This window comes from Thunnus maccoyii, chromosome 6 (genome assembly GCF_910596095.1).
Source record: "Thunnus maccoyii chromosome 6, fThuMac1.1, whole genome shotgun sequence".
In the NCBI taxonomy this organism is placed as follows: Eukaryota; Metazoa; Chordata; class Actinopteri; order Scombriformes; family Scombridae; genus Thunnus; species Thunnus maccoyii.
Genome location: NC_056538.1, coordinates 18712860 through 18736828, shown reverse-complemented (window position 1 = coordinate 18736828; position 23969 = coordinate 18712860). Strand labels below are relative to the sequence as shown.

Sequence of the window (23969 nt, the reverse complement as noted above, 5' to 3'; positions counted from 1 at the left end):
AATGGCGACAAGCATGGAATGAATCAATGCAGCTGTACAAATTGTTGTAAGTACACTTACAGAAATAACTCTTAAAATTACATATTTCTTTGATCATCTTGAAAAACAAAATGGCACTTCAATCTGTTTATCAGGATAGGTAAATGTGACTCTGAGACTATTCCTGTGTGTCAAACTCTTTGCTCTTTTCTCATTTATTTGCAAATGTTCTGATTGCAGATTTCCAGCTGTAGAAGGCCGTCACAGCATAATGAACACAAGACAAAAACACTGCAAACATGTTTTATTTACTACATGGATTACCTGTGTTCCTGCAGCTGTTGCTCTAAACTTCGAGGAGTCTCCTTACAGAAAAGTTGGCAGCTAGCAGGACTGTTAGCCAAGACACCAGCCTTGTGGGCAAAAGAGAGATTGGTACTGATGACTGCATTCAGGATAATTGCCATGGTAACCAACTACAAACATATTCACCATTATTGCATCATGGCAGATGTGATAACCTTTAAATTTACAAATGACATCATTGAATGTTACGCAAAGTGGCTATTTGGTTTGATAAGACATGTCTGTAACAGATACAAACTTGTATAAACCAGTGCGTGTAGTCAGAGTCACAACAGTAATGAGTGTATCTGGTGTGTGACTGTACCTGTAGCCTATGAGTGAGGTATTGTGTCTCCAAACTCTGCCTGCGGGACAGGAGAGGTGGCTGCGGCCCACCTTGGTATAAAGCTAGGCCCTCCTGCTGCTTGGATGCCTCACCCTTCAAACAAACACATGAAGCACGATGTGTTAGAACGGGGAATGCTTGTGCCCATGTACACGTGTGGTCAAGGGCACACACATCCCAGAACCCCTCTTCTGTCGGTTAATAAAGCTGTGTCAGGGTCTGGGTGCTTCATCGTCTGGTCTAACTGGATTATCCATGCTGTCTCCTGCTCAAATGCCTGTGTGGTGACTGATCAGCCAGATGCCTTTCTCTAAATGGCATGTACCATAGGGATTACACATTAGTGAAATGAAATGAAAGCAAATTAAAAGGATGATGGGGCCCCAGCACCATAACCAGCAAAAGGCTGCGTTATTGCATTATGAGAGATGGACAAAAGAAAAACAACTAGATCTTATCTGTTTTTACTACTGTTTTTGTATGTTTTTTTTTGTTTTTTTTTTTTACAGGGATGCCTATGAATCTTTCCTCAAATGGTTCCCTTGCAGTGTGTCTATGTGTGTGTATTAGTCTATGTGTGTGCCCATCTTTGTGTGTGATTTCAGCTTGGGCCTATTGAGTGCCAGTCACTACTATGGGTAAGTCTGACTGAATTCAACAATGGCTGCATTCACTTTGGCCTAGGCTCCAGGCCCCAGGGGGACGGGAGACAGTAAACAAGCCACAGTTGGCTGCCTCTCCTGGGGTTACACAACAGCCTGGGTGCCTGTTTTTTTCCTCTTTTTCCAGGCGACATGGGGTGAGGATAGTCGAGGGACTGAGGCTGAGAACGGGTATGGAAAGAGAAAGATCTTGAATGGGGTTGAGTGTAGGATGTGTGTGTGTGTGTTTTTGTGTGATTATGCAGGACGACTGACCTCCAGGAGGTTGTGCAAGTGGTGCTGTGGTCCCAGGGGGCCCATGGCAGCCCCTTCCCCAGAGCCCATCTGCTCCACCAACATCTGGACTTTATTCAGCTCCAGGATGCCTTTGGTCCTCGCCAAGTTCTGGAGGTGCTGCCGGAACGCAACCAGACCTGAGAGTAAAAATAAATACAGAGCGTCAGGCTTAATCCTCACTGACGCAAACTGGTTGACTGGTTAGCACTTTTCATCTTCCCTTCTGACAATGTGACTGGATGTACGTCATAAACTGTTGTGGGCGTGTTTGTACGTGCGCATGCGACAGTATCTGTGTGTGTATGAACGCAACAGCAAGTAGCTCTGATAAGACCCATCCAGTGGTGACGAACTGTGGCTGCGAATGATGGGACCTGACTCACCGTGATGGTGGGAGTTATTTAAAACCAGAGTCAGCAGTCTGACGCAAAAGAATCCACTGCATCAACACTCTCCAAAGAGGATTACATAAAATAAATAAGTAAATAACTGCAAATACCAACTAGGAGCGCACAACACAGGTTGTCAATGTAGAGTTGGGGAAAGAGCGCTCATTTTCAAGCTATAATTATAGTTTCTACTTGGCTAAAGTACAAGTGATTTATAACAAGCAGGCACAGAATAATGTAGCTGTAAAGGAACAAATGGAGAGGCAGACAGATGTTGTTCCAACATTCACTCTTATATTTTGCCTCTCTGATGTGGAGTAGAGACCAATCCTGCCTGCCAGACTGAAACTGAAAAGAGAAAAGCAAGGCAGAGAGTGAGCGATAGATAGGTAGAAGGAGACTGAGTGAATAAGAGAGGGACATAGGGAGCGTAAGAAAGGGGAAGAGGGAGAGATATGTGGGCTGAAACCTTCAAATATCTGTCTGTGATTCATAACATGAATCATCACCTTCATAGTCGTCAGAGGGACTGGAGAGGATGAGAGAAGGGAAGAGAGGAGGAAGAGACGGGGAAAAAAAGTGTGTGAAAGAGAGGAGGGGGAGCAAATGAGAGGGTGGGAATGAGACACTTTTATCCAGAAGGCAGTTCATATATATATATATATATTTATTTATATTTATATATGTGTGTGTGTGTGTGTGTGTGTGTGTGTGTAGACGGGTGTGAGGGAGCAGCTGCAGCAGGGTTGTTGCGTCTGTGTCATAAGAATCAGAGCTCTTCCTCTTGACTGGTGCTCTAGTGCTGCTGGAGCCTTAGACATACTGCATGCACCAGGACACTTCATACATCAAACTCTCCGCAGCTCTTAGTGACTGGGCTTAAGGAGACGTGTCTGATCTGGCATTTAACTGGCGCTTTTTTATGATTTTTTTTTTTATGAAGATTTCAAAGCACTCCTTTCAGTCAATCTTGTGTACATCCACTTCAGACTGATTTTCTATACATCACAACAGGTCTTTCAGCCATCTTTCAATATCATGTCTGACCTTGCTGCATTCAATTGTGCAGACTGAGCACAGTACAGTAATGATCAGACATGTCAAAATGTCTTGTGACTGTATTACATTGTAGTCTATTGAGGCCTTTAAGGTGGATTTGTCTACTACTGCCAATGGCTGGCAAGGAGCTTAATCATCTTTCTATTGTTCTTTGCAGACTCCTCTGATCTCATCCATTAACCTGCACTGCAAATGCAATGTCACAAACAGTGAGAGTTTCTATTAAAGTTGAAGGTTGACCCCCAAATGGAGGAAGATACTTAACCCATTCAGTCAGAGCAGTCTGAGTGCACACATACAGAGAAGTGTGTCATTTGAGAGAGTGGATGAACAGATATGAAGGAGAGAAAAAACAAATAAACACCGGTGGCTCTGACCTTGGGTGAGCGAGGTGTCAGAGGCCCGGCGTCCTTCTCTGAAGCTGATGGGGGAGCGGTTGTGCGTCTCCCTGTGCTGAGAGGTCAGGGCGGCCATTGCTGGGTTGGCAGGCCGAGCGCTCAAGAAAGGCGTGGGGGTGACGCCAGGGGCAGAGCTGTTGGTCGGTACCACTTCACTGAGAGATGGGGCGTCCTCCAGTAGACCGAGGTCGCTGTGCACGGAGCCCATGTCGTAGCCCATGTCAGAGTCCATGCTACCCATGGAGGGGTTGTGGCCTAGAGCAAATAATTTACCTAGGGGACAAAAAAAAAATCTGTATTTTATTTCAAGGAAAATTTATTTTTGCTCATGGGGGATGATCCAGAAAAACTTAAGTGCATGTGACATAGTCTAGAGGTGTGTGTTTGATCAGGTGACAACACACCTTGGTTTGAAGTCCCTGGCTGGTTGGTGACCTCGGAGAGGGTGTGTCGTCGTTGGCCGAAACGAGCCGTCTGATAGGCCGAGAGCAGGTGGGGTGGATCATCATCTGTGTCGGGCTCCTCGGTCTCGATGCCCTCATCGATCGATGTCTCCATCATGTTGCTAGGCGACGAGGTGGAGGACTTGCGGAGGACAGTGGGGGGAGGCAGGGGGTCCAGTAGGCAGCCATTCACCTAGAAGGGGGGTGATAAAAAAGCAACAGAAAGAGAAAACAATAACTATACATTCGATATTGGCAGTGCCAGTAAGAAAATGGCTCCACACTGAAGAAAACGGGACACATTAACATGTTGAGACAAATGAAGGTTCTTAGTCAAATCAAGCATCTTAGACACACACAAACACACACAGAAATCCATCATTTGCACTAGACCACATGGATAGTAGAAGGCGACCACCATACTGTGAATCAGTTCCACTAGTTACTCTCCTCCCTCTGTTTTCCCTCCACACACCACAGCTGGCCTCATACTGGGAGTGTGTGTGTTACCGCATACAGGGCTATGTGTGTTGGCCTAGAGGTGGAGGGTGCGGATAAAGGAATGCAGGGCCAGGAAGTGAGCTTTGACTGTAAGTGCTGTGTGACTGACATACACACAGACATAGATTCACACACATACACACACGCAGACAAAGATCATCTGCATGAGTTGCCGCAGTAACCGGAAAGCCTGGTGTTAGTCTAGAAAGAGCAACTTTGCCCAATTCCCCATCTGCTTTCTGTAGTGTGCTGGGATAGGAATGCTGTTACTCAACAGGCGCACGCACACACACACACACACACACACAGGCTTGCACATGGGGGACAAGTGGAGAAAACGACATTGGGAAATAGATGATGAAAAAGAGTAGGGGTGATAAGGATAGAAAGAAATTAAAGGATGAAGAAGAAGAGTAAGAGAAAAAGCTTGGATGAAAAGAAAAAACACATAAGAATAGAAAAAAGAAGGAAAAAAAAAAGATGAGCTGTTGGCTGATGGGTAGGAAGTCATGGCGGTGAGATCGCTGGAGCAGCGCAGCAGCTTCCTGTCCATGTGTGTTCACTCAGCTTCACATTAGGTCACATCATCACAGGACCGCTTACATAACCAGGCTCCATTCACGCAGATAACACGCACTCTCACTCTGCCCTGTTCTGCTCACCATAGACACACACAAACACTGTGTATGCACACACACAATGCACACATCACTTTTTACTGGAGACAGGAGAGGGGGTGGGATGGAAAAGAAATCTTGAAGAATGATACAGCATGTATGTCTGTGTGTGTGTGTGTGTGTAGCCCTGCAGGAGTGTGAGGTCGTCAACTCAGACCACTGGTGTCTGTGTTCTGTAATAGTCGGTCAGCTCAGCAACAGGCCTGGAGGAAAAGGTCGCTGGTTGGTACAGATAAACAGAAAAAGAGAGAGCGCACGGTGTATATTTGTGTGTGTGTGTGTGTGTGTGTGTGTGTGTGTGTGAGTGAGTCTGTCTAAGATCTATGCAGGACAGGCAGCTGTCCTGTTTGATGTGAGTGCTGGCTGAAAGCTTACATAAGAGAACAAGTCAGCTGCACTCTGGCAGGTTGACGGAGCAAGCCAATGCTCAAAACCTCAAAAGGTGTCTGACGTGCACGCGTACACACACACACACACACACACAAACACACACTTCTGATTCACAGTGAGTGGGTACGCTTATCAAAGCGAATCACTGTCAAGCTTATCGGGATCATTTTTCAGGACATACTTGTGCTGGCTGATTACGACTGCAACAACTACAACTTCCGAGTGAGCCGTCATATGAAAATAGAGGACGAACACACAGACAAGAAGACACGCAAACAAAAGGACTTAGCAAGGAGGCTTCCCTCAGCCTGCTGCTACTGGTGTTGGACCTACTTTGGGCGTGTTGACGTCCTCCACCATGAAAGTCTGCTCCAGCGGACATGCAGTCTGGGGGAAGGTGAACGCATCGGAGGAGGCTTGGGGTACAGCGGGGGAGCGCAACAGACGAACACCCTGCGGGAGCAAACCCACCTGGGCTGAACCACTGGTCGACTGCAGAGAGGGAGAAAAACAGAGAGTTTTTGACATTACATCAAAAAACCTCCAATTCATGGCTGATACTTAACAACATCCTTGATAATAATGCAATTATGTCAAAATTGAGCTGCAGTGAATTTGACTTTATAATTCACATTTAGCAAGAAGAGAAAGCGAGATTCTAGATGGTGAGGGGAAATGAAAGAGAAATTGCACAACGTCGGTAAGAAGAGAGAGGGGGGCAAAGAAAAGAAAATGATGAATAATGTAACTGAGGGAGATGCATTAAGATCAAGGCTGGGTGGAAAATATTGGAAGAGAGCAGGTGAAGACAGAACCTGGCTGGACAGATAAATGAATGGGCGTCGTCTGTCCGTCTGTTTGTTCTTGGGTGCAAGTGTGAATAACACAGCTTTGATCAGGGAGGCGTAGATGGTAATCTCAGTACACATTATTCAGAACTCCCTCGTTGCCCTGACACCCCACGGTTACCTTGACAACGGTCTGTTCGGCGATGGTGCTGGGCCGTCGCTGGCGGGCATCGAGCCTCTGTTCGACGGGGAAGCTGCAGCGATGGGCCTTGAGCCGCTCCACCAGCAGGTAGTAGATAGCAGCAAAGTGGTTGTAGCTTTTGTTCTGCAAAGACTGCAAGATGACAGACAACATGAACGGTCTGTAGCTCAAGCTATTCCCGTTGTACACCTTTAATTTTGGATAAATAAAGGTGCAGTGTGTAGAATTTAGTGGCATCTAGTGGAACGGACTTGGCAGAAATGGAATATAATATTCATGAGTAATTTTTTAGTGTATAATCACCTGAAAATAAGAATTACATTAGAATGAGCCCTTTATATCTACGAAGACAGTGGGTCCCCTTCCATGGAGGCCGCCATGTTGCACCGCCATGTTTCTACAGTAGCCCAGAATGGACAAACCAAATACTGGCTCTGGAGAGGACCTTTCACGTTTTTCGCGAGTTTCGGGGCCACTGTAGGTTCTCCTACATGCTTGGAAGGGGGGGGGTGTGGTATTCAGTAGTTGGTTGCAATCTGCAACCTCACCGCTAGATGCCACTAAATCCTACACACTGGTCCTTTAACTGTGACAGCTCTTAAGATGTGCTTAATTCTTTAATTACGCCTTTGTGAAATTGGGTTACTGCAGCAGCTGAATAACAGAATATAGATAAAATACAGTAAACATAAATGTATTAAAAGAAAAGGCAGCACACAGAACATACTGCAGTTAAGTTGCAGCCCGCACTGATACAAAGCTTGCAAAGACTGAAGTAGGTGATAACATACACATGTACAGGAGGGTTCAGGTGTGTTCAGTTAGGGTGTGGCTATATTTTCCACTTATTTTCTAATCAGGGCTGAATAATATTTCCATAATGATATTGTGATTTCTTTACAGAGTACAGAGAAGTAATTGTGGTAATAAATGCAGAAATATTGTGTACAACATATATACAGACAGGATTTTTTTCAACATTTTTGATTTATCGAGAAACCAGAAGCATTTCAATAAAATACACAAAGAAATAGATAAATATACACCGTGATGATAAATCACTGCATCCTCTTTCAATGTAGCAAGCTATATTTTTTAAGAGGATCACCACACTTGTGACACAATGCTAATGCAAAGCAGCAATTTATCAATTTTATTTTAGTATCTGTGCAGCTCCATTTCTTATTCAGTCGTAAAGTAGATGTATTGTACCTCTGTAATGTCTGCACTACATCACTCAAACATCACTTTGACTAGTGTTTCCCCTATAATTGTGCAGCAAGAACCCCCACCAGGCCAAAAAAATATTTTTAAATGGCAAAAATAACACCATATATCCATTCATTTGGAAATCAATAGTGTTTGGGAGCCTCTGTGCAGCACTGTTCCGAAACGTGAGTTAACCTCTGTGTCACTGCCTAGGAAACTCTTGGTAGCGTAGCTCCTTTTAAGGAATAGGGCAGTATGTAATGTTTGCGTAGCGGGTGAGTGAGTGGTTGAGCGAGAGAGCGAGCAGGTAACCTAGGGGAAACACTGACTTTGACCATTCTCCACAAGAATCAGCAAATTCACATAATGGAAGAGGTCAGTTTTCTGCACACGCATTCTAACCTTTAAACCTTTCTTCTTTATACTCCTGTTGAATAAATAAAGCAAACTCCTCCGTCCAGCTCAGTCCTCACCTCTATAGTCTTGTGCTGGTCAATGCCAAGGCTGTGCATCAGGCGAAGGACCTGCTCGCTGTACTCCCCCACGCCGGCCTCGCCCTCGGTAGACACTGGCTGTTGGTACAGAACAGGCCGCTGCACTGGAACATCTAGAGCCATCCACTTGTGCTCTTTGATCTGGGCCACAGACAGACGCTTTGACGGGTCCAGGACCAACATCCTGCGGATCAGATGCTCACAGTCTGGGAGAGGGTAGAAAGAAAAATTATAGAGAATGTGATAAGGTTTTTATAGTGTTTCATATTTCAGATTATCGCTCTTATAAGTTATGATGAAGCAAATTAAGCAACAAAGCATCATGTCCTTTTCAAAATAGCCCAGATGAAGTGGGGCTGAATAGCAGCTTAAAATCTGCTCATTTGTTTTCTTAGTTTCTTCTGCCGTCACTTCTGAACAGCATGTCTACACTCTTTTCTACTTTCCTCCCCCCCCTAATGAGAGCTCCTCACCTCTAGTTAATGGCTAGATGAGTTTGACGTCAGACACAGCTGGGTTCTTAACAGGATTACAGTTCCCCTGGCTGTGCCACTTTGGCCTGCCTGCGCCCCTACTGTCTGCGCTGCATTCCTGCCTGCTGCACGGCATCCTTACCCTTATACCCTGCTGCTATGGTCTTAAAGCAAAACAGGTGTGTTTGCAACAAATAAGCCCTGCAGTGATTCATTCTTTCCTTGATTTTTGATGCTTTGTTGGAGTATGTTCTTGATTTTATCAGTCTCTACCTTGAGTTTTCAATCTGAAGTGCTTCAGAAACCTCAGAACAAAGCATGTTAAATTCTCTCTTTAGAGGCATAGTGAATGATCAGTTATTTTTGTTAAATATTGTGTCATTTTTAGGGTTTTCAAGGAGTTGAAATTATTTTCTCCACATATCTTCTGCAGGTCACCTTCTTCCTTTATTCTCCCACTCAACCAGTGTCTACAGATATCCTGTCTCCTGCCAACGTTAGGAGGGAGACCTCAGCAGTTCATAACAGCAAGTCCAAGGACCTGGCTGCCAACATTAACTCCCTGCTGCACATTCTTCCTAGTTGCCCTGCTGATCTACTAACGTTTGCTTTACATCACATATTTTGTACCCTGTGCCTGGTGGTTCAGTCAACACATTTTTTCCCCATTATGTGCATAACCACTGTGCCCTTCACTGCACTTTTACCTCATGCTGTGGCATTCTAGCAGCTCCTACAGTTAATATCTGCTTCAAATAAGTTACAATCCACTACAATTTGTTTGACCCAGAAGTTACTCAGGCTCTACTCGTTGCTACAGCCGTGTTTATAGCAACAGTTGAAGCTGAGCACTTTTCTCAAAGCGTCTAACCACCAGGGAAGGTTGGACTATGTAAGGGGCCGACACTGCATAACTGTCTAGCTGGCTAGCCGGCTGGCTGGCTGGCTGATTGATTGACACACTGTTCCTAGCCAGTACATTACACCACCATGACTCAACCACAGAACCATCCCAGTTAACACTTGCAATCTCCCACTGGTGTAGAGTTGCACCAAGTCCCCCAATGACAGAGAACAGCACTCTGCTGTGAGAAGTTTAAGGGCAGAGAGCAGGTACTGAGGCTTTCTGTTTTCATATAGAAAAAACACAGAAACATAAAAAAACAGTCTATAACTAATAAATATAAAATATATCCGGTTTCAATGATTAGACTGAACAGGAGCAAAATCCTATAAGCAGACATTCATAAATTAAATGCACTTCAAAAAGCAAGTCAAGGCGTTCAAACGTCACATACGTTAACACATTGCTGCAACGCAAGACAGAAGAGAAAAAAACGCCACAATAGCAACACAAGTCAGAGTGGCTCAGCTTCACATGGGAAAGTTTTAGTTGATTATCCGATTTGTCAATCAATAGAAAAATGGTCTGCAACTAGTTTGCTAATCAATTAACCATTTAAATCATTTTTTAAAGCACACGTTTCTGCTTTTCTCTGTTTTATATCATTGTAATGTAACATCTTTGGGTGGGTCATACAAAAGCTCAGGCTCTGGGAACTTGTGATGGGCATTTTTCACTATTTTATAGGCCAAAACAATAATTTGACAAAGTATTCTGTAGTCAGCCACAAATGTCTGCACATAGGGTTAAACATCCACAAATAAAGGATACAGACTCAGGCATCAGGTTGTTTGTTTATCTGGATAACACAACTCTTGGTTGTCCTGTACTACTATCTACTAGTCCTGTGCAATACTGCAGGGGAGACTTATGACATCATCTAGTTGTGGAATAAGGAGGGTTGAGGTAGATCACAACGTTCACAGTGTTGAGATGTTCTAGGCGAGTTAACTATGCGGTGCTAGGCTGTGCTGTGTACCACAGCGTTGGCCGGTGAGAGGAGATGGACTGTTTCTGGATGGAGCAAATAGCACACTCTGTTCTTCTTGTTCAGGGAACAAGGGCTGGACTGGGGGTGGGGAGGCGGATTTGAGTGTCAGTCTGGCCACAGAGCTGACATTACACTCCTACATTCCCCTTACGTATTAATTGTTTCAAGGTCCTGAAAAAAAGAAGAGAAAAAAAAAAACAAAAAAAAAAAAACTGGTCGACTCTCTCACCACACCCCCTGTGGAGAAAGTGCTACAGACTGCAGATGGGATACAGAGAAACAAGGAAAGACAAACAGACAGGGCCACAGACGGACAGGAAGATGTCTCACTGACAGAGAGCATGAGTCAGATAGACAGATAGATAGACGGGCAGACAGACACACATGCAGACAGGGAGAGTCTCTTCAGAAAGACAGACAGGCAAGCTGCTGGAAGGCTTCACTGGCTCTTCCCCAGGTTACATAAACAGCTCCAGCTCTGGACTTAATCTGCTGCCAGCTAGCTAGCACAGCCGCTAACAGCAGGACTGCTTTGAGACAGTTAGCCAACCTCACTCATGCAGCCCGTATATACACACACACACACACACACACACACACACACACACACACACACACGGACACACATATTACAGAGGACAATGACAGAGTGTCTCCTACTATATCCCCTTCAAAGGAGCGTAATGCTGTCTCGTTAATGAAATTACCCCCTGACTGGTTGATACCACAAGAGAGTCTGCCAGTGAACATTCAACAGTATGGTGACTCAAATAGGAAAGTGTGATCTATTCATCTGAGCGGCATGATGATGATGTCCTTCACAAGAATTTTTGTGCCATTTTCACCTCAGTTCGACTACGTGCCATAATAAGAAAGACTGACAGGTGTCTAATACACTGCAGGCATGTACATTTACAGGAATGTGAGGTACTGAAGGTCCACAGAATGAGTTTGTCTCATTTTACCTTCAGTCATGAAGTAGGGGATGCGAAACCTTCCTTCTAGGACTCTCTGCCGTAACACAGGCAAAGTGGGACCATCGAAGGGCAACGCGCCACACACCAGCACATACAGCACCACCCCCATACTCTGGAGACATTAAAAAGATAAACACACACAGAGCAAGGTCAGGGCAGGAGATAGGAGTAATCAGTTTATTAATCAATAGAGGTGTCTGGATGTAAATATTGTTATCATTTCCATTCAAAAACGTACATATACACAAATGCATCGCTCACATTCACACACAAAAATAAATGGTAATGATTGCGATATACTGTACAGCAGGTTATGAACTGTGGTTGGGAAATCACACTCAACATCCCCCACAGAACCATATATTGGGAACAAAAGCTGCTGACTTCATAACATCAAGACTATATATAAAACATTCGAAAATGAATTGCATAATCTTGTAGCTTGGTAAAGTAAATGTCACATAAATTCAATGCTTGAATAAATTATTTGAAATATTGTGGTAAAATTGCCATCTTTCTGCTATCACTCCTCTTACCCAGATGTCCAGCTGCGGGCCCTCATATTGTTGGCCCTCGAAGACCTCGGGAGCAGCGTAGGGTGGGCTGCCGCACCATGTGGCCAGAGGCTCCCCGGGCTGGAAGAAGTTCCCGAATCCAAAGTCTGCACAAGACGAAACAGCAGGGGTGGGTGGGACAAGAGCAAAGTTAAAGATCATATCACACAGTAAAGCCAAATGCAAAAACACATCTATTTTGATACTAAACCACGTGGTGAACAGCAGGTTCTGCAAAACAGCAACCTCAAACAAAGTATTTCTTGTAATTGTAAAAAAGGGAAGTGGTTCAGGCACATGGTGAGTAGAACTGTGGTGACAGATGTGATGAAGTGGTCAGAGAACCGTACAAACTGACCAACAAAAGGCGGATTGTGCCGTGTGATTGAACATTTATAAATGTCTCATGGGGTTTGCAGGTTTTTGCATAATGTCATATGTGATCCACATATTTCTGCGTTGAGGAAACGGGTTTTTTTATGAGGTAAACTCCCCTAGAGACTGTCATGAGGTCATCAAAGGCTTTGTGCTGATGGGTTGCCTGTAGAGTGAGTAAAACTCATATTTTATCTTCAGAGGAATAAGACAGCGAAGTCTAACACGCACTTCCACAAACGCACCGACACACACAAAACGCTGAGAAGTTCATGTCTGCCTTTCATTAAAATCCAACTAAGAGCTGAAGTAATATCTGCCAAATCACACTGAGCCATCTTGCGTGCCTGCAATCACTCAGCCAAGCCTTTTTTCTATTAGGTTGTATCATTCTCCCTCCCTCTTTCTCAAACCTTTTCCAGTTAGTGATCCTTTGTCTCCTCTCCTCATTGGGTTTTACAAGACTTGCTACTGGTGCTTCTGGATGACAATGACAGAAAACTAATCAATGACTATTTTGATAAGTGATTAAAAAAAAAAAAAAAAAATCAAGAAACTAATTGTTAATATTTGCAGGTTGTAGCTACTCAGATTTGTGGATTTGCTCCTTTCTCTGCTCCATAACATTCATAACATTGTTTTTGGACTGCTTTCAGACAAAACAAACAATTTTAAGACATCTCAACTTATGATGGACATTGTTTTTTTTATATATTTAAAGTGATTAACTGATCAATTAAAACAAGGAAATAAACAAATAATAGATAAGGACAATAATTCTATGCTTTGTTAAGTTTATTATGAGTGGGGACGCTGTGATGGTGTCATGGGACATGACAGTTACAGGAGCAGACAGTCAGACGCACTTAACCCTCCGCCCCCTTTTTCTGTAATTCTAAACAGTTACATAAACAGAAAACATGCATTGCAAAACAAATAAATAACACTGATTAAAAAAAAAAGAAAAAGGCTTACATAATGGGGCTGGAGGTGATATGGGTCTACACACACACACACAAACACACACACACACACACACACACACACACACACACACACACACACACACACACACACACACACACACACACACACACACACACACACACACACACACACACACACACACACACAGTAAGCAGTGTGGGAGCGAGAAACAGAATGTGTAACCAGTTCCTTCTCCTTTACTCCCAAGACGACTCATCAAGACTTAATTTTAGCAATTAAGAGGAAACAATCTACAACACCACTATGACATATTCAAGCTGACAAACACACACAAGACACACATTCACACACACAGCTAGGAGCCACTCATGTGTAAACTGGGTTTGACTGCAACTAATAACTATTTTAAATGATAAATTAATCTGTTAATTATTTTAGGAATTAACATTTCTTAGAGCCCAGAGTGTCATCGTCAAATGTCTTTTTGTCTGACAAACAACCCAAAACCCAAAGATATTCACTTAAACATATAATGTAATTATATAATAATGTATAATTATAATATTACAAAATTGTTGGCATTTTTGCTTGATAAGCGACTTAAAACTTGATTATAAAAATTGTTGACGATAAATTTTCTGTCAATAGACTTACTGTTTCAACACTAATTGTTTTGGGGATGTAGAAGATCAGTGAAGAAGAATGAGGACTATAGATGGTATCATGACTAGAAATAAAACAAAAGGATAACTTCAAACAGCACTGGAAAACACATGTAGGAATTGTGTTTGAGAGATTAGCGCAGTGCAACCTCCAATTGCAAAAAAGAAAAAAAGACAATTGCGTGACTGTGTGTGAGTGCATGTATTCAACTGCAGTGCAGGTAGAGGCAGGTGTGGTGAAATAAAGTGGAGGGTAAAGCGTTGCGCCACAGTGGGGTTTATTACAAGTATGTTTACTGTCTGATGCTGCTGTGAAGGTGAGATGTGAGATGCAGGCAGAGCGGTGCAGTTGCTTTATCGTCAGAAGCTGTGACCCATTTCATGGAGCTGAATACTGAGCAGACTGGTTGACGTCAAATGCTCCAGCACGCTGCAGGGTACTAACACTCACAGCTCAAACGGGAAGGGCGGGGTGGGGAAGTGTGTGTGTGTGTGTGTGTGTGTGTGTGCGTGTGTGTGCGTGTGTGTGTGTTTGTGTCGCGCACAACAGTATTAGCATAATATTAGCCTAAACATGTCACACTGGAATACACTCCAGCTAACGGCTTATAAACTGTTTATGAATGTGTGTGTGTGTGTGTGTGTGTAGATGTTAAGTGTGTAAGTGGTATCATCATGCTGCAGTAAGCGGACAGCATCCAGCAGTCAATAATGTTACCGTGTCATTTCCAATAACAAGGTGTAAGCATGGACATAGTAACGGCTACTTATGGCTCAGGATGCACTGCCTTGAATTCACCCTTCCTTTCTTTTCTCATATCTTCTCTTTAATCAGGATCACTTTCTTCTCTCCTTTCTCTTTCACCCCCTTGTGTGCTTCAGGTAGCAAAACATCTGCCTCTATCACTCTTATAAAAAGTATCATTTCACTTTTTAAAGTAAGACTATGTAACAATTTAAAGAAGACATAACACATTGTTCCTCCTACTAATGATGAATAAAATAATAAAATAATAATAATGAATTAAATTCATACTCAATACAAACTTATCTGGTCTGGTATGGAGGCTGATGTTTAGATACATATTCCTCTAAAACAGATGTTACTGCGTCATTTTACTGACTTGCTTCTCTACTTGTGCTTCGGTCACAAACTGCCACATGCGCCTATAGTGGATACTGATCAACTTCACATCTTCCATGTCAATTTAGTAGATATTTAGTTATAATCCTTTCTAGAAGTGGGCAATATGTATCATATGTGTGTTTGCATCATTTATTGTTGAGATTTATTAGACAAACTGTTGACAGATACATACAGATAACTGTTTATATATCTGAAGATTATGTGATCTGTTCAAAAGCTCCAAAACAGCTGTTAAATGGGCCTTGAGCAGTGATTGTTGTGCAAACTGCAGTCAATGAACTTTGAAACTCAAATGTTTATACATATATTAACCCAATGGGAATGTTTGTTTTAGGCTTATTCAGTACCTGACAAATCAAGGTATTTCATCACACTGATTCATTGACCACCCCTTGTGTTTACTATAGAATCCACCGTGTTTACATAATGTAATCAGAAACTTTCTCCAGCAGGTTTCCTTCATTTGGAGATTGTTTGTACTTGCTACATCATTTAATTGAGCATGAAACACCTTTAGGGTTTGGTGCACTTCCAATGACATCACTTTGTATATGGTATTGACCATAACAAAATGCTAATGACTTATACATGACCTGAAATGAACTGAAAACCTGTAAAGTACCTGTTAAGAAAGCATGTAAACAGTTTGCAAATATTAAATAATGTCTGATATATCAAATGTTGCTTTTGAAAGTGGTTCTCCTAAACCACTTTTGCTTTTTTTGACCATAGAAATGCTGCCTGTCCTCCTCTGATCCAGCAACTCCCTTTTGTTTTTGTTATTTCTCAGCCTCTCTTCCCATCTCTTTCAATCTGTCAACTTGAACGTAAAGGGGCTGTTTGAAGTGAAAACATGAAGGGCACCCCCCGCTGCAGCTGTTCCCCTCTCCTCTGCAGCCACCATGAGCATGACCTTTCTTTGACTGACCGCTGCCTAGTTAAGCTTCATACAGACTGACCAGAGGTGGCCTTTAAAAAGTAAGGAGGCATCACTGGACTGCAGGTAAAACCCTGGAGTTTAAAAACACCTCACAGACTGGATGTGAATATGCAGACGTGGGCTGCAACAATTAGGTGATTAGTCAAGAGGCAGACAACTAATTCAAAATTATGAAAATTCTTAAAGTCATTCAAAAATGTCAAACTATTTGCTGGTTCTAGATTCACAAATGTGTGGTTTTGCTGCTTTTACATTTATATCAATATATTTGGGTTTTGGACTGTTGTTCATTAAGGCTGGATTATCAACTGGACAAACCTTTCAACTGTGCAGAGGCCCCAGGTTCACCATGTGACAATTAGTTTGTGCTAATTTAATCGATTTGTTGGTACTGTGTGCACCACTAAAGCACATACTTAACTAAAATGATGGGACCCGTAAGGCAACACCAGCATTATTACCTAATGTCAAGGGCCCATCTTGCAGGGGGTGGGGGCGGTGGGGCTTGAGTTATTATTGTTTTAGTTTATTATGCGCTTACATGGTGCCTTTCACTGAATAAATTTGTGCTGAACACACACAGAGTACATACACAATGCAAAGAGCATGGGCGAAAAAGGGAGGTGGGAGTCAATAGGGGCCCATAGCACATTTCTGCCCAGTGTCCCTCTAGTTAGTTATTCTGGCCCTGTTAGTCTGACAAAACAAGCTATGTGAATATGGGGCTTTTTTTCCTATCTTTATTCAAGAGCGTGGTCTGTCAATTTGAGAGCATGATTTATTGATTATATAATGCTTTCCCTGAAAGACCCTGCCCTCCACTCAAATAGCTCCTGCTCGCACTCAGATGTATTGTTGTGTGCACAGATTTCCTGCGCTCTTGAGTCATGAAGGTGATGTCGTTTTCTCCGCTAGCACACTGACAAGAGGCTGGTGTGCTATATGGCTACTATTATATGTAGCTATTATCGTAAAAAGTACAGGCACTGGTATATATATTAACTTTTATTCAAAATGTCATAAAGATAGCAAGGGAAGTAAATTTAATAAAGCCCTGGAGAGCGGGAGTGGATGAACCCGGTTAAAAGTAACCGCCCCTATGGGACGCCCTGAGAAGTAAAGCGAATGCACCTGCAAGGCGGCAGGGATGATTTCCTTGGTCAACACTACACTTGGCCCTCTATTGGTTGGGGGATTTTGACAGGGTTGCTGCACAAAAAATCCAAGAGCAGAGCTGAAATCTGAGAGCAGACGTTTCACGAGTTTGAGCAGAAGCAGAGCAAATCTGCGCACAAGCGTAGATGCAGACTAATCCAGACTGAACACAAAAGGAAAGCAAAACATTTTTTCATCATGGCTGAACGGATGACTGATCTAAACTGACATCGATATTACTAATGCTGAGAGAAAAATTTGGAGTGAGGCCTGTTTGTCTCGTGTACAGTACGAATCTGAAATGTTTACTTGTCTAAACTTCATCTGTCATGTACCAAACTTGTCAGAGCATGTCGTGGGTAAGGAGTACAGAGTGTACCTTGTTGCGGGTGTCCTCCCCAGAGATGTTTTCTCTAATCACAAGCCAGGTAATGTTCTGTTCATTGTTTTCCTGCTTCAAATCTAATCTGCCGTGCGGACAATCGGCTGTGAGTCAGACATGTTTGTGAAAATTACTGCCGGGGTAATAACATCTCCAGGTTATCATCTTGGACCCCTTCTGAGAAACAGTGGACAGATGCGAATAATGATGCAGCTGAAACACTCGGTTCTCTAACATTTATCATACAGCTCTGACTAATTTGTCCTTATCTGATGAATGCACCATTAAGAACAAACAAAAGCCACTTAACACTGGTTAATGTATGAATGGTAACTATGCTGTTCGCTGAGCAAAAGAAGTACAATTTATCAGACCAATAGGTGATTTTATTTGACTATATGAAGTCCTTGATGTGAAGTCCTTTGAGGACAAGAGTCCAATTTTCCCTGAAACGCACACTCACATTCAATGTGTCTTGTATCCTTTCACACCTGTATTTTTAGCTGTCCTCATGTTATCAGCTCACCTTAGATGGATTTTAGTATCAGCTCTGAATAAAGCCTAAGATAAACCTTTGCCTCTTTCAGAGCATTGTCAAAGCTGCAGCCCTGCCACCCTACTATGCACCACTCCTTATCATTCTTTCTTCATCCTCTCATCTGCTACTCTGTCCCTAAAGTAGCCAATCCATTTCATCACCTCCTCTCTTCCTTCAATTAGACCGAAACTCTTCTCTTCCACCACAGTCATTGCTTCCCACTCCCCCCCTCCTCCACTCTGGGACACAGCGGTAGGGTGACATTCTCACTAGCTAGCTCTAAATGCCAGTTGCTTAATAATCACACTTTGAAGCTTGTACTACAGACCTCCAGCTTAGACTCAAATCTCTGCCTCTGGCCATGTTCTTCTTTTTGTCCTCTTTCTTTAATGTTTCTTCCTCAAAATTAAAGCTGGGGGTCACTGGGGAGGGATTTCTGATTTCCTCTGATCAGTTCTGAGAAGGTGGCACAAGCCTTTGGAGGATATCTGTAATGGCATCCCTCAGCCAACAGCTATCTCACATGCAATCTCCCACCATTTCTCAACACTGTGCAAATGGCCAGGGCAAGTGGTTAAGACATTTCTGAACTACCTTGGCCTCTTTCAGAGCATTGTCAAAGCTCATATATATAAATATATAATTTATATATATATATATATATATAATATAATATTATATATAATATTATATATATATATATATATATATATATATATATATATATATATATATATATATATATATATATATATATATATATATATATATATATATATATATTATATATTATATATATATATTTGAATACTGATTTTGCCATTCAAATACCATGGCAACAAACAAATCTTTAAAACATTCAGTACAGCCCTAATTCCATACAGATATCCTGTATTTCTCAACCATGAATGAGTTTATGGGTCCTCCTGCGCAACATCATAACAGTACCTGCAATTTTGATGTTCATATGGCCATCCAGCAGTAGATTCTCTGCCTTCAGGTCCCTGTGGACGATGTTGCGGTTGTGACAATATTCCACCGCCGACAGGATCTGCCAGAACTTCCTCCTGGCCTCCAGCTCACTGAGACGGCCGTGCTTCGCCAGGTAGTCTGCAGCAAGATAGAGAGAAAGAAAGAGTGGAGAGAGGTAATGATGTGTAATGTTAGAGGTATATGCATGAAATACTTTACATTAACTTATATAACATTACTCTACAGGCCTTTCAAAGACAGTATAAGGTATCACTTTGTGCAGTGGGACCGAATGTATTCAAGCAGGTTTTTCATCCCAAAGAGTGTTGGTGGATGTGTTGAAAGGATAATTTACTTCTGATGAGGTGCAGGCCTGGTGCCAACAGTAGTTTACAGCTGCTTTACATTACAGCATGCTTTGTAAAGTGACTCAGAGCATGATGTACGATGTAATTTTTCTTCTGAAACTCCTCTTATAACCCATAATGTGTGTGTGTGTGAGAGAAAGAGAGAGAGTAGGTAAGAGTTGACAGTGGAGAATGTACTGTGTTGTCATAGCCGGAGGAGGAAAGGGAAGGACTAGATTTCTGAGAATTGGCCCTCTGATGCATAACGTCCACATTAGTACAAGCTGGAACAGGGTGTGAGTTGGGGGGTTGGTGAGTTTGGGAGGGGGGCTGTAGAGTTATTAATAATGATGCAAAGTTTATCTGTGTATGACTGTAGAGTGTGTGTACAAACACAGACAATCAGTCAGACAAATTACAATACCAATGTAAATATATGAACCTACAGTCTTAACCAATGCGTAACAAAAACATCTGATTTATCTGTTTATCTACTGAGCACAGGCTGTGCACAGAACAGTAAGACAGAATGAGTTTGTGGTTGTTCAGAAAAACACATGAAACCAAAGTCTAAAGCTGACGCTGGCTCTGGGAGACCAAAGTCATAAATTTTACCGTCTTCTTCCTTCAAGCGTTCAGACCACTGACCTTTCTCTCATTGTCTCCTTTAACACCACCCTCATTGCTACTTTAAACTTTCCCATTCTGTGTTCATTAATTTCGACAAAGTCATCCTGACAAACTATTTTACAGGATACGTGATTTTTTGCAGCCCTGTGAACTTTGGAAAGTATGGTGTTTGTTGCTGTCGGCAGGGTTCCTCTTCACACCTCTCTGTCCAGATAGCTTGCTAACTCTTCAATTCACACTCTGTGGCAAACAAGATAGGACACTCTGTGTTGGCTTTCCTTCCAGCTGGCATGGATACAGACCACCGACCAAACCTGACAACAATGCACAAAAACCACAAAACACCCCGCCAACCAAACTTCATATATGAGTAAACAGAGTGTGAAAAATATAAGTAACGCAATTATCTGAGGACACAGTGCATCAATTTCATAAAAGAGCATTTTTTTGGCTTGCAGCTGAGTTCACTCGAGATATTAAAAACTACTTTCTGTCTGGACTTTGTACTTGTTAGAAATAGGCTTCTTTTTATGTTTTCTTTTTTTCTTTAACACATATGCAATATTGCTGTGATTTCCCCTGGTGTGCACATAAGGAACCAAACACTTGGTAGCGATAAGATCACTTTGACAGTATTTCGAAACTAGGCCTTTGTCATGATACACTGAGAAGTCACACTAAGCCAATTTCACAGTCAATTAAGATAAAAAAACATTTCACCATCAACTACACATGAGATATTTAAAGTAGAGCAACATATGTACTGAGGGCATTGACACGCAGCATGTTGTAAACACCTAACCTTAATAACTCTATATTGTCTTGACTCAGGGTTGACTTAAGGGTCAGATGAGTGTTGAGACAAAGACCGCACAATAAAAATGTCTAAAGGCCATAAGTTGCACTATAAAGCTTCAGGGAGATGACGCTGTACCGTCATCAACTGCGTAGTTGATGAATAGTTAACATCTGGCAGAATGAGAAAACCTGATTAGATAGTGGCTGGTAAATTCCACCAAAGAGGCCGTTCAGTGACCAGGGCAGCTTTCATGCAACGCTGCTAATCAAAAAACACACCGGGGAGGGGAATGTGTCAAGGAGGTCCAAGTATGCACCTGTGAAGAGAACAGGACTCTAAAGTAATAACCATTCAGGGATAAAAAACTCTCCCTTTCGTGGTCTGCTTCCATCTCTTAAGGTGTCAGTATGTTTCAACTGACGTGCTTGGTGGACGGTCCAACTTTTGCCTTCGTCCAATCACGTCTGAAGGCTAAAGTACCTACACTTAAAAGGTGGGGTTAAAAGCCTGCGGTCATAGAGATAACCATTTCAACATCGGAATAACGGTGCACACTATCAGACAATCTTCCCTTTATGGCATTTATGGTGCAACATTCATTCTTACACAAGCAAAGTGAGGGAAGGAGTTGTGAGAGGAATACAAATAGAGAGCTTAAGAGAGGAGTTCAAAGGCTGCTTACCTTCACACAATTAGCCAATCACTGTGTGATGTGGATGTGGTTGTTCAAATTGTCATTTTCGGAAAGTTACAAAAGTTGTCGGAAGCAGCCAACCTCAATTCTGATGTCAGAAAAGTGTGGTGAGAAAGGGTTTTTTTTTTAGGGTGTTGTATTTGCCACTTTTGTCACTATAAACTAAATATATTTGGATTTTGTTCATTGAACAAAACAAGACATTTGAAGATCACTTTGGGCTTAAGTAGACTGTATCAGGCAAACATTTTTTTGACCACACACAACTGAGCCCTGATAATAAGAAATCTAGGGCAGCAACTGATAATAGTTTTTTATTATCAAATAATCTAACAGACATTTTCTCAAATAAGTGATTCATCATTGTCCACAAAATGTAAGAAAAAAGTAAAAAATAGAAATATCGCCTTGCCATTGTATGCCTCTGCCAATCAGTCAAGTTGCAGTTTACATCCATGTCTGTCCAGACTCATAATATTTGTAGTGAAGACTTTGAAGGAATTTAATAAAAATGATTTAAGTGTATTTTCCTTGTATGTGTTGGTCAATCAAGCTGATTCTGAAAGAACACACACACTTTCAACCCGACAGCACAGAAGATCCACACAATCACCACAGTTTCAAGGTGGAGACCCAAGATTAGTGTCACCAATTCAGTACCCAACCAAATTTAAAATATAATACAAACTCCCCTTCTGTTCCTGAGTTATGACATTGAATAATGGCCAGAAAAGTGTTTTTGCAGAACATTATGATGTGACAGTGAAGTTGACCTTTGACCTTTTGGATATAAAATGTCATCACTTCATAATTTTATCCTGTTAGACATTTGTGTGAAACTGTAATAATTAATGTATGAATTCTTGAGTTATGGCCAGAAATGTGTTTTGTGAGGTCACAGTGACCTTGACCTTTGACCACCAAACTCTAATCAGTTCATCCTTGAGTCCAAGTGGATGTTTGTGCCAAATTTGAAGAAACTCCCTCAAGGAATTCCTGAGACATTGTGTTCTGGGATGAACGGACAGACAACCCGAAAATATTTATTAGTGCCCAAGTTGACATTCATATTGCTACACACAGTCTAAAACCCATATTCTATGTACAATGATATAAAAACAAATCTCAATTTTTAAGGTGATGGAGTCAGTGAATGTTTCACATTTTTCCTTGATAAATAATTATTTGATTATCAAAATTGTTAAATTTTCTGTTACTCGAGAAACCAAATGCTAAACACCACAACTAATCTTCATCCTGTGACAACAGCAGCACTGTGTTGGTACTGCTTGCTCTACGGTAGCACTTGAAAAACAAGCCATTACTGTTTGAGCAATCAACACTGCACAGCCACACACAAACACACACTAATGCACGCACACACAATGCGGTATGTTGCCCCAGTGGAAGGATGAGTAATCCACTGATACAATGTTGGCGAGGGCAAGGACCACAGCACAGCGAGGCATGCAGAGCTGCATCCTGGGAAAGCGAACAGAACAAGTATGAATCATAAGGGTATTAGGGAACAGCTCAACAGCCACTGTGTTCCACTTCTGCTGAGAGCTGAGTGAGGAGTTTAGTCTCTTAACAGCTGCTCAGGTTTGGATGGGACAAACATCATGGGTACAAACTGGCTTGTTGGATAGACCTCTGGCTGGACTTCAGATAACATTGTGGGGCAGGCATGGGGGGAGTGTGTGTGTATGTGTGTGTGTGTGTAGACTACAAGGGGCAAACACACTCAAATAGCACACACTCTGTTTCCACATCAGTAATTGATACCCAAACCACTTAAATGCAGCACCCACATTAAAGTCACATCTATGAGCATGTTGATAGATGTTGGTGCTGATATTATATTGGTACCCTCAGGGGTTAAACTGGACTGGAGCCAGTATGAGCTGCCTTTTAGTCCGAGTTATACCCGCCAGAGATCAACAGCAGCTATTGGTTGAGATACTTCTCTTCCATGTGATACTTACAGTTAGTGCTGTAATGGAACGTAGTTGATCTGTGATCCCTACAGATCGCCCCCCACGGTTCAGCACGCATGTGAACCGCAGATTAATTGCAAAATTTAATGTCTCATTGGAGACAAAGTAAACAAACCGCTGTAAGTACAAGTCATGGACGGACAACATGTCGCTAACAGGGATTTTGAAGAGCAACAACCAAACCAACATCTAACGGGTCTGAAGTGACATCTGCAGGTATGTTTATATGCCGTTTAATGTGCTGCATCTGAGCAGCTAATTAGCTACGTAGCTGCTAACTGATGTTAGTGGTGGACTTTTCCCCAGTGAATGTTTGTTTGGTGGCT

General features: G+C 42.3%; 1 protein-coding gene across 2 annotated transcripts in view; it reads right to left on the bottom strand.

Moving 5' to 3' along the window:
- Nucleotides 1-23969, bottom strand: part of sik2b (salt-inducible kinase 2b) — a 42927-nt gene that overhangs the window by 3094 nt on the left and 15864 nt on the right. For both annotated transcript variants that reach the window (XM_042414536.1, XM_042414537.1), the window contains 11 exons: nt 19153-19314; nt 12040-12164; nt 11492-11615; nt 8138-8364; nt 6435-6587; nt 5799-5957; nt 3859-4090; nt 3434-3727; nt 1588-1745; nt 650-763; nt 304-392 (listed from right to left, as the gene is read on the bottom strand). In XM_042414536.1, coding sequence (XP_042270470.1) covers nt 304-392; nt 650-763; nt 1588-1745; nt 3434-3727; nt 3859-4090; nt 5799-5957; nt 6435-6587; nt 8138-8364; nt 11492-11615; nt 12040-12164; nt 19153-19314 — 1837 coding nt within the window. The remainder of the gene's footprint in view (nt 1-303; nt 393-649; nt 764-1587; nt 1746-3433; nt 3728-3858; nt 4091-5798; nt 5958-6434; nt 6588-8137; nt 8365-11491; nt 11616-12039; nt 12165-19152; nt 19315-23969) is intronic.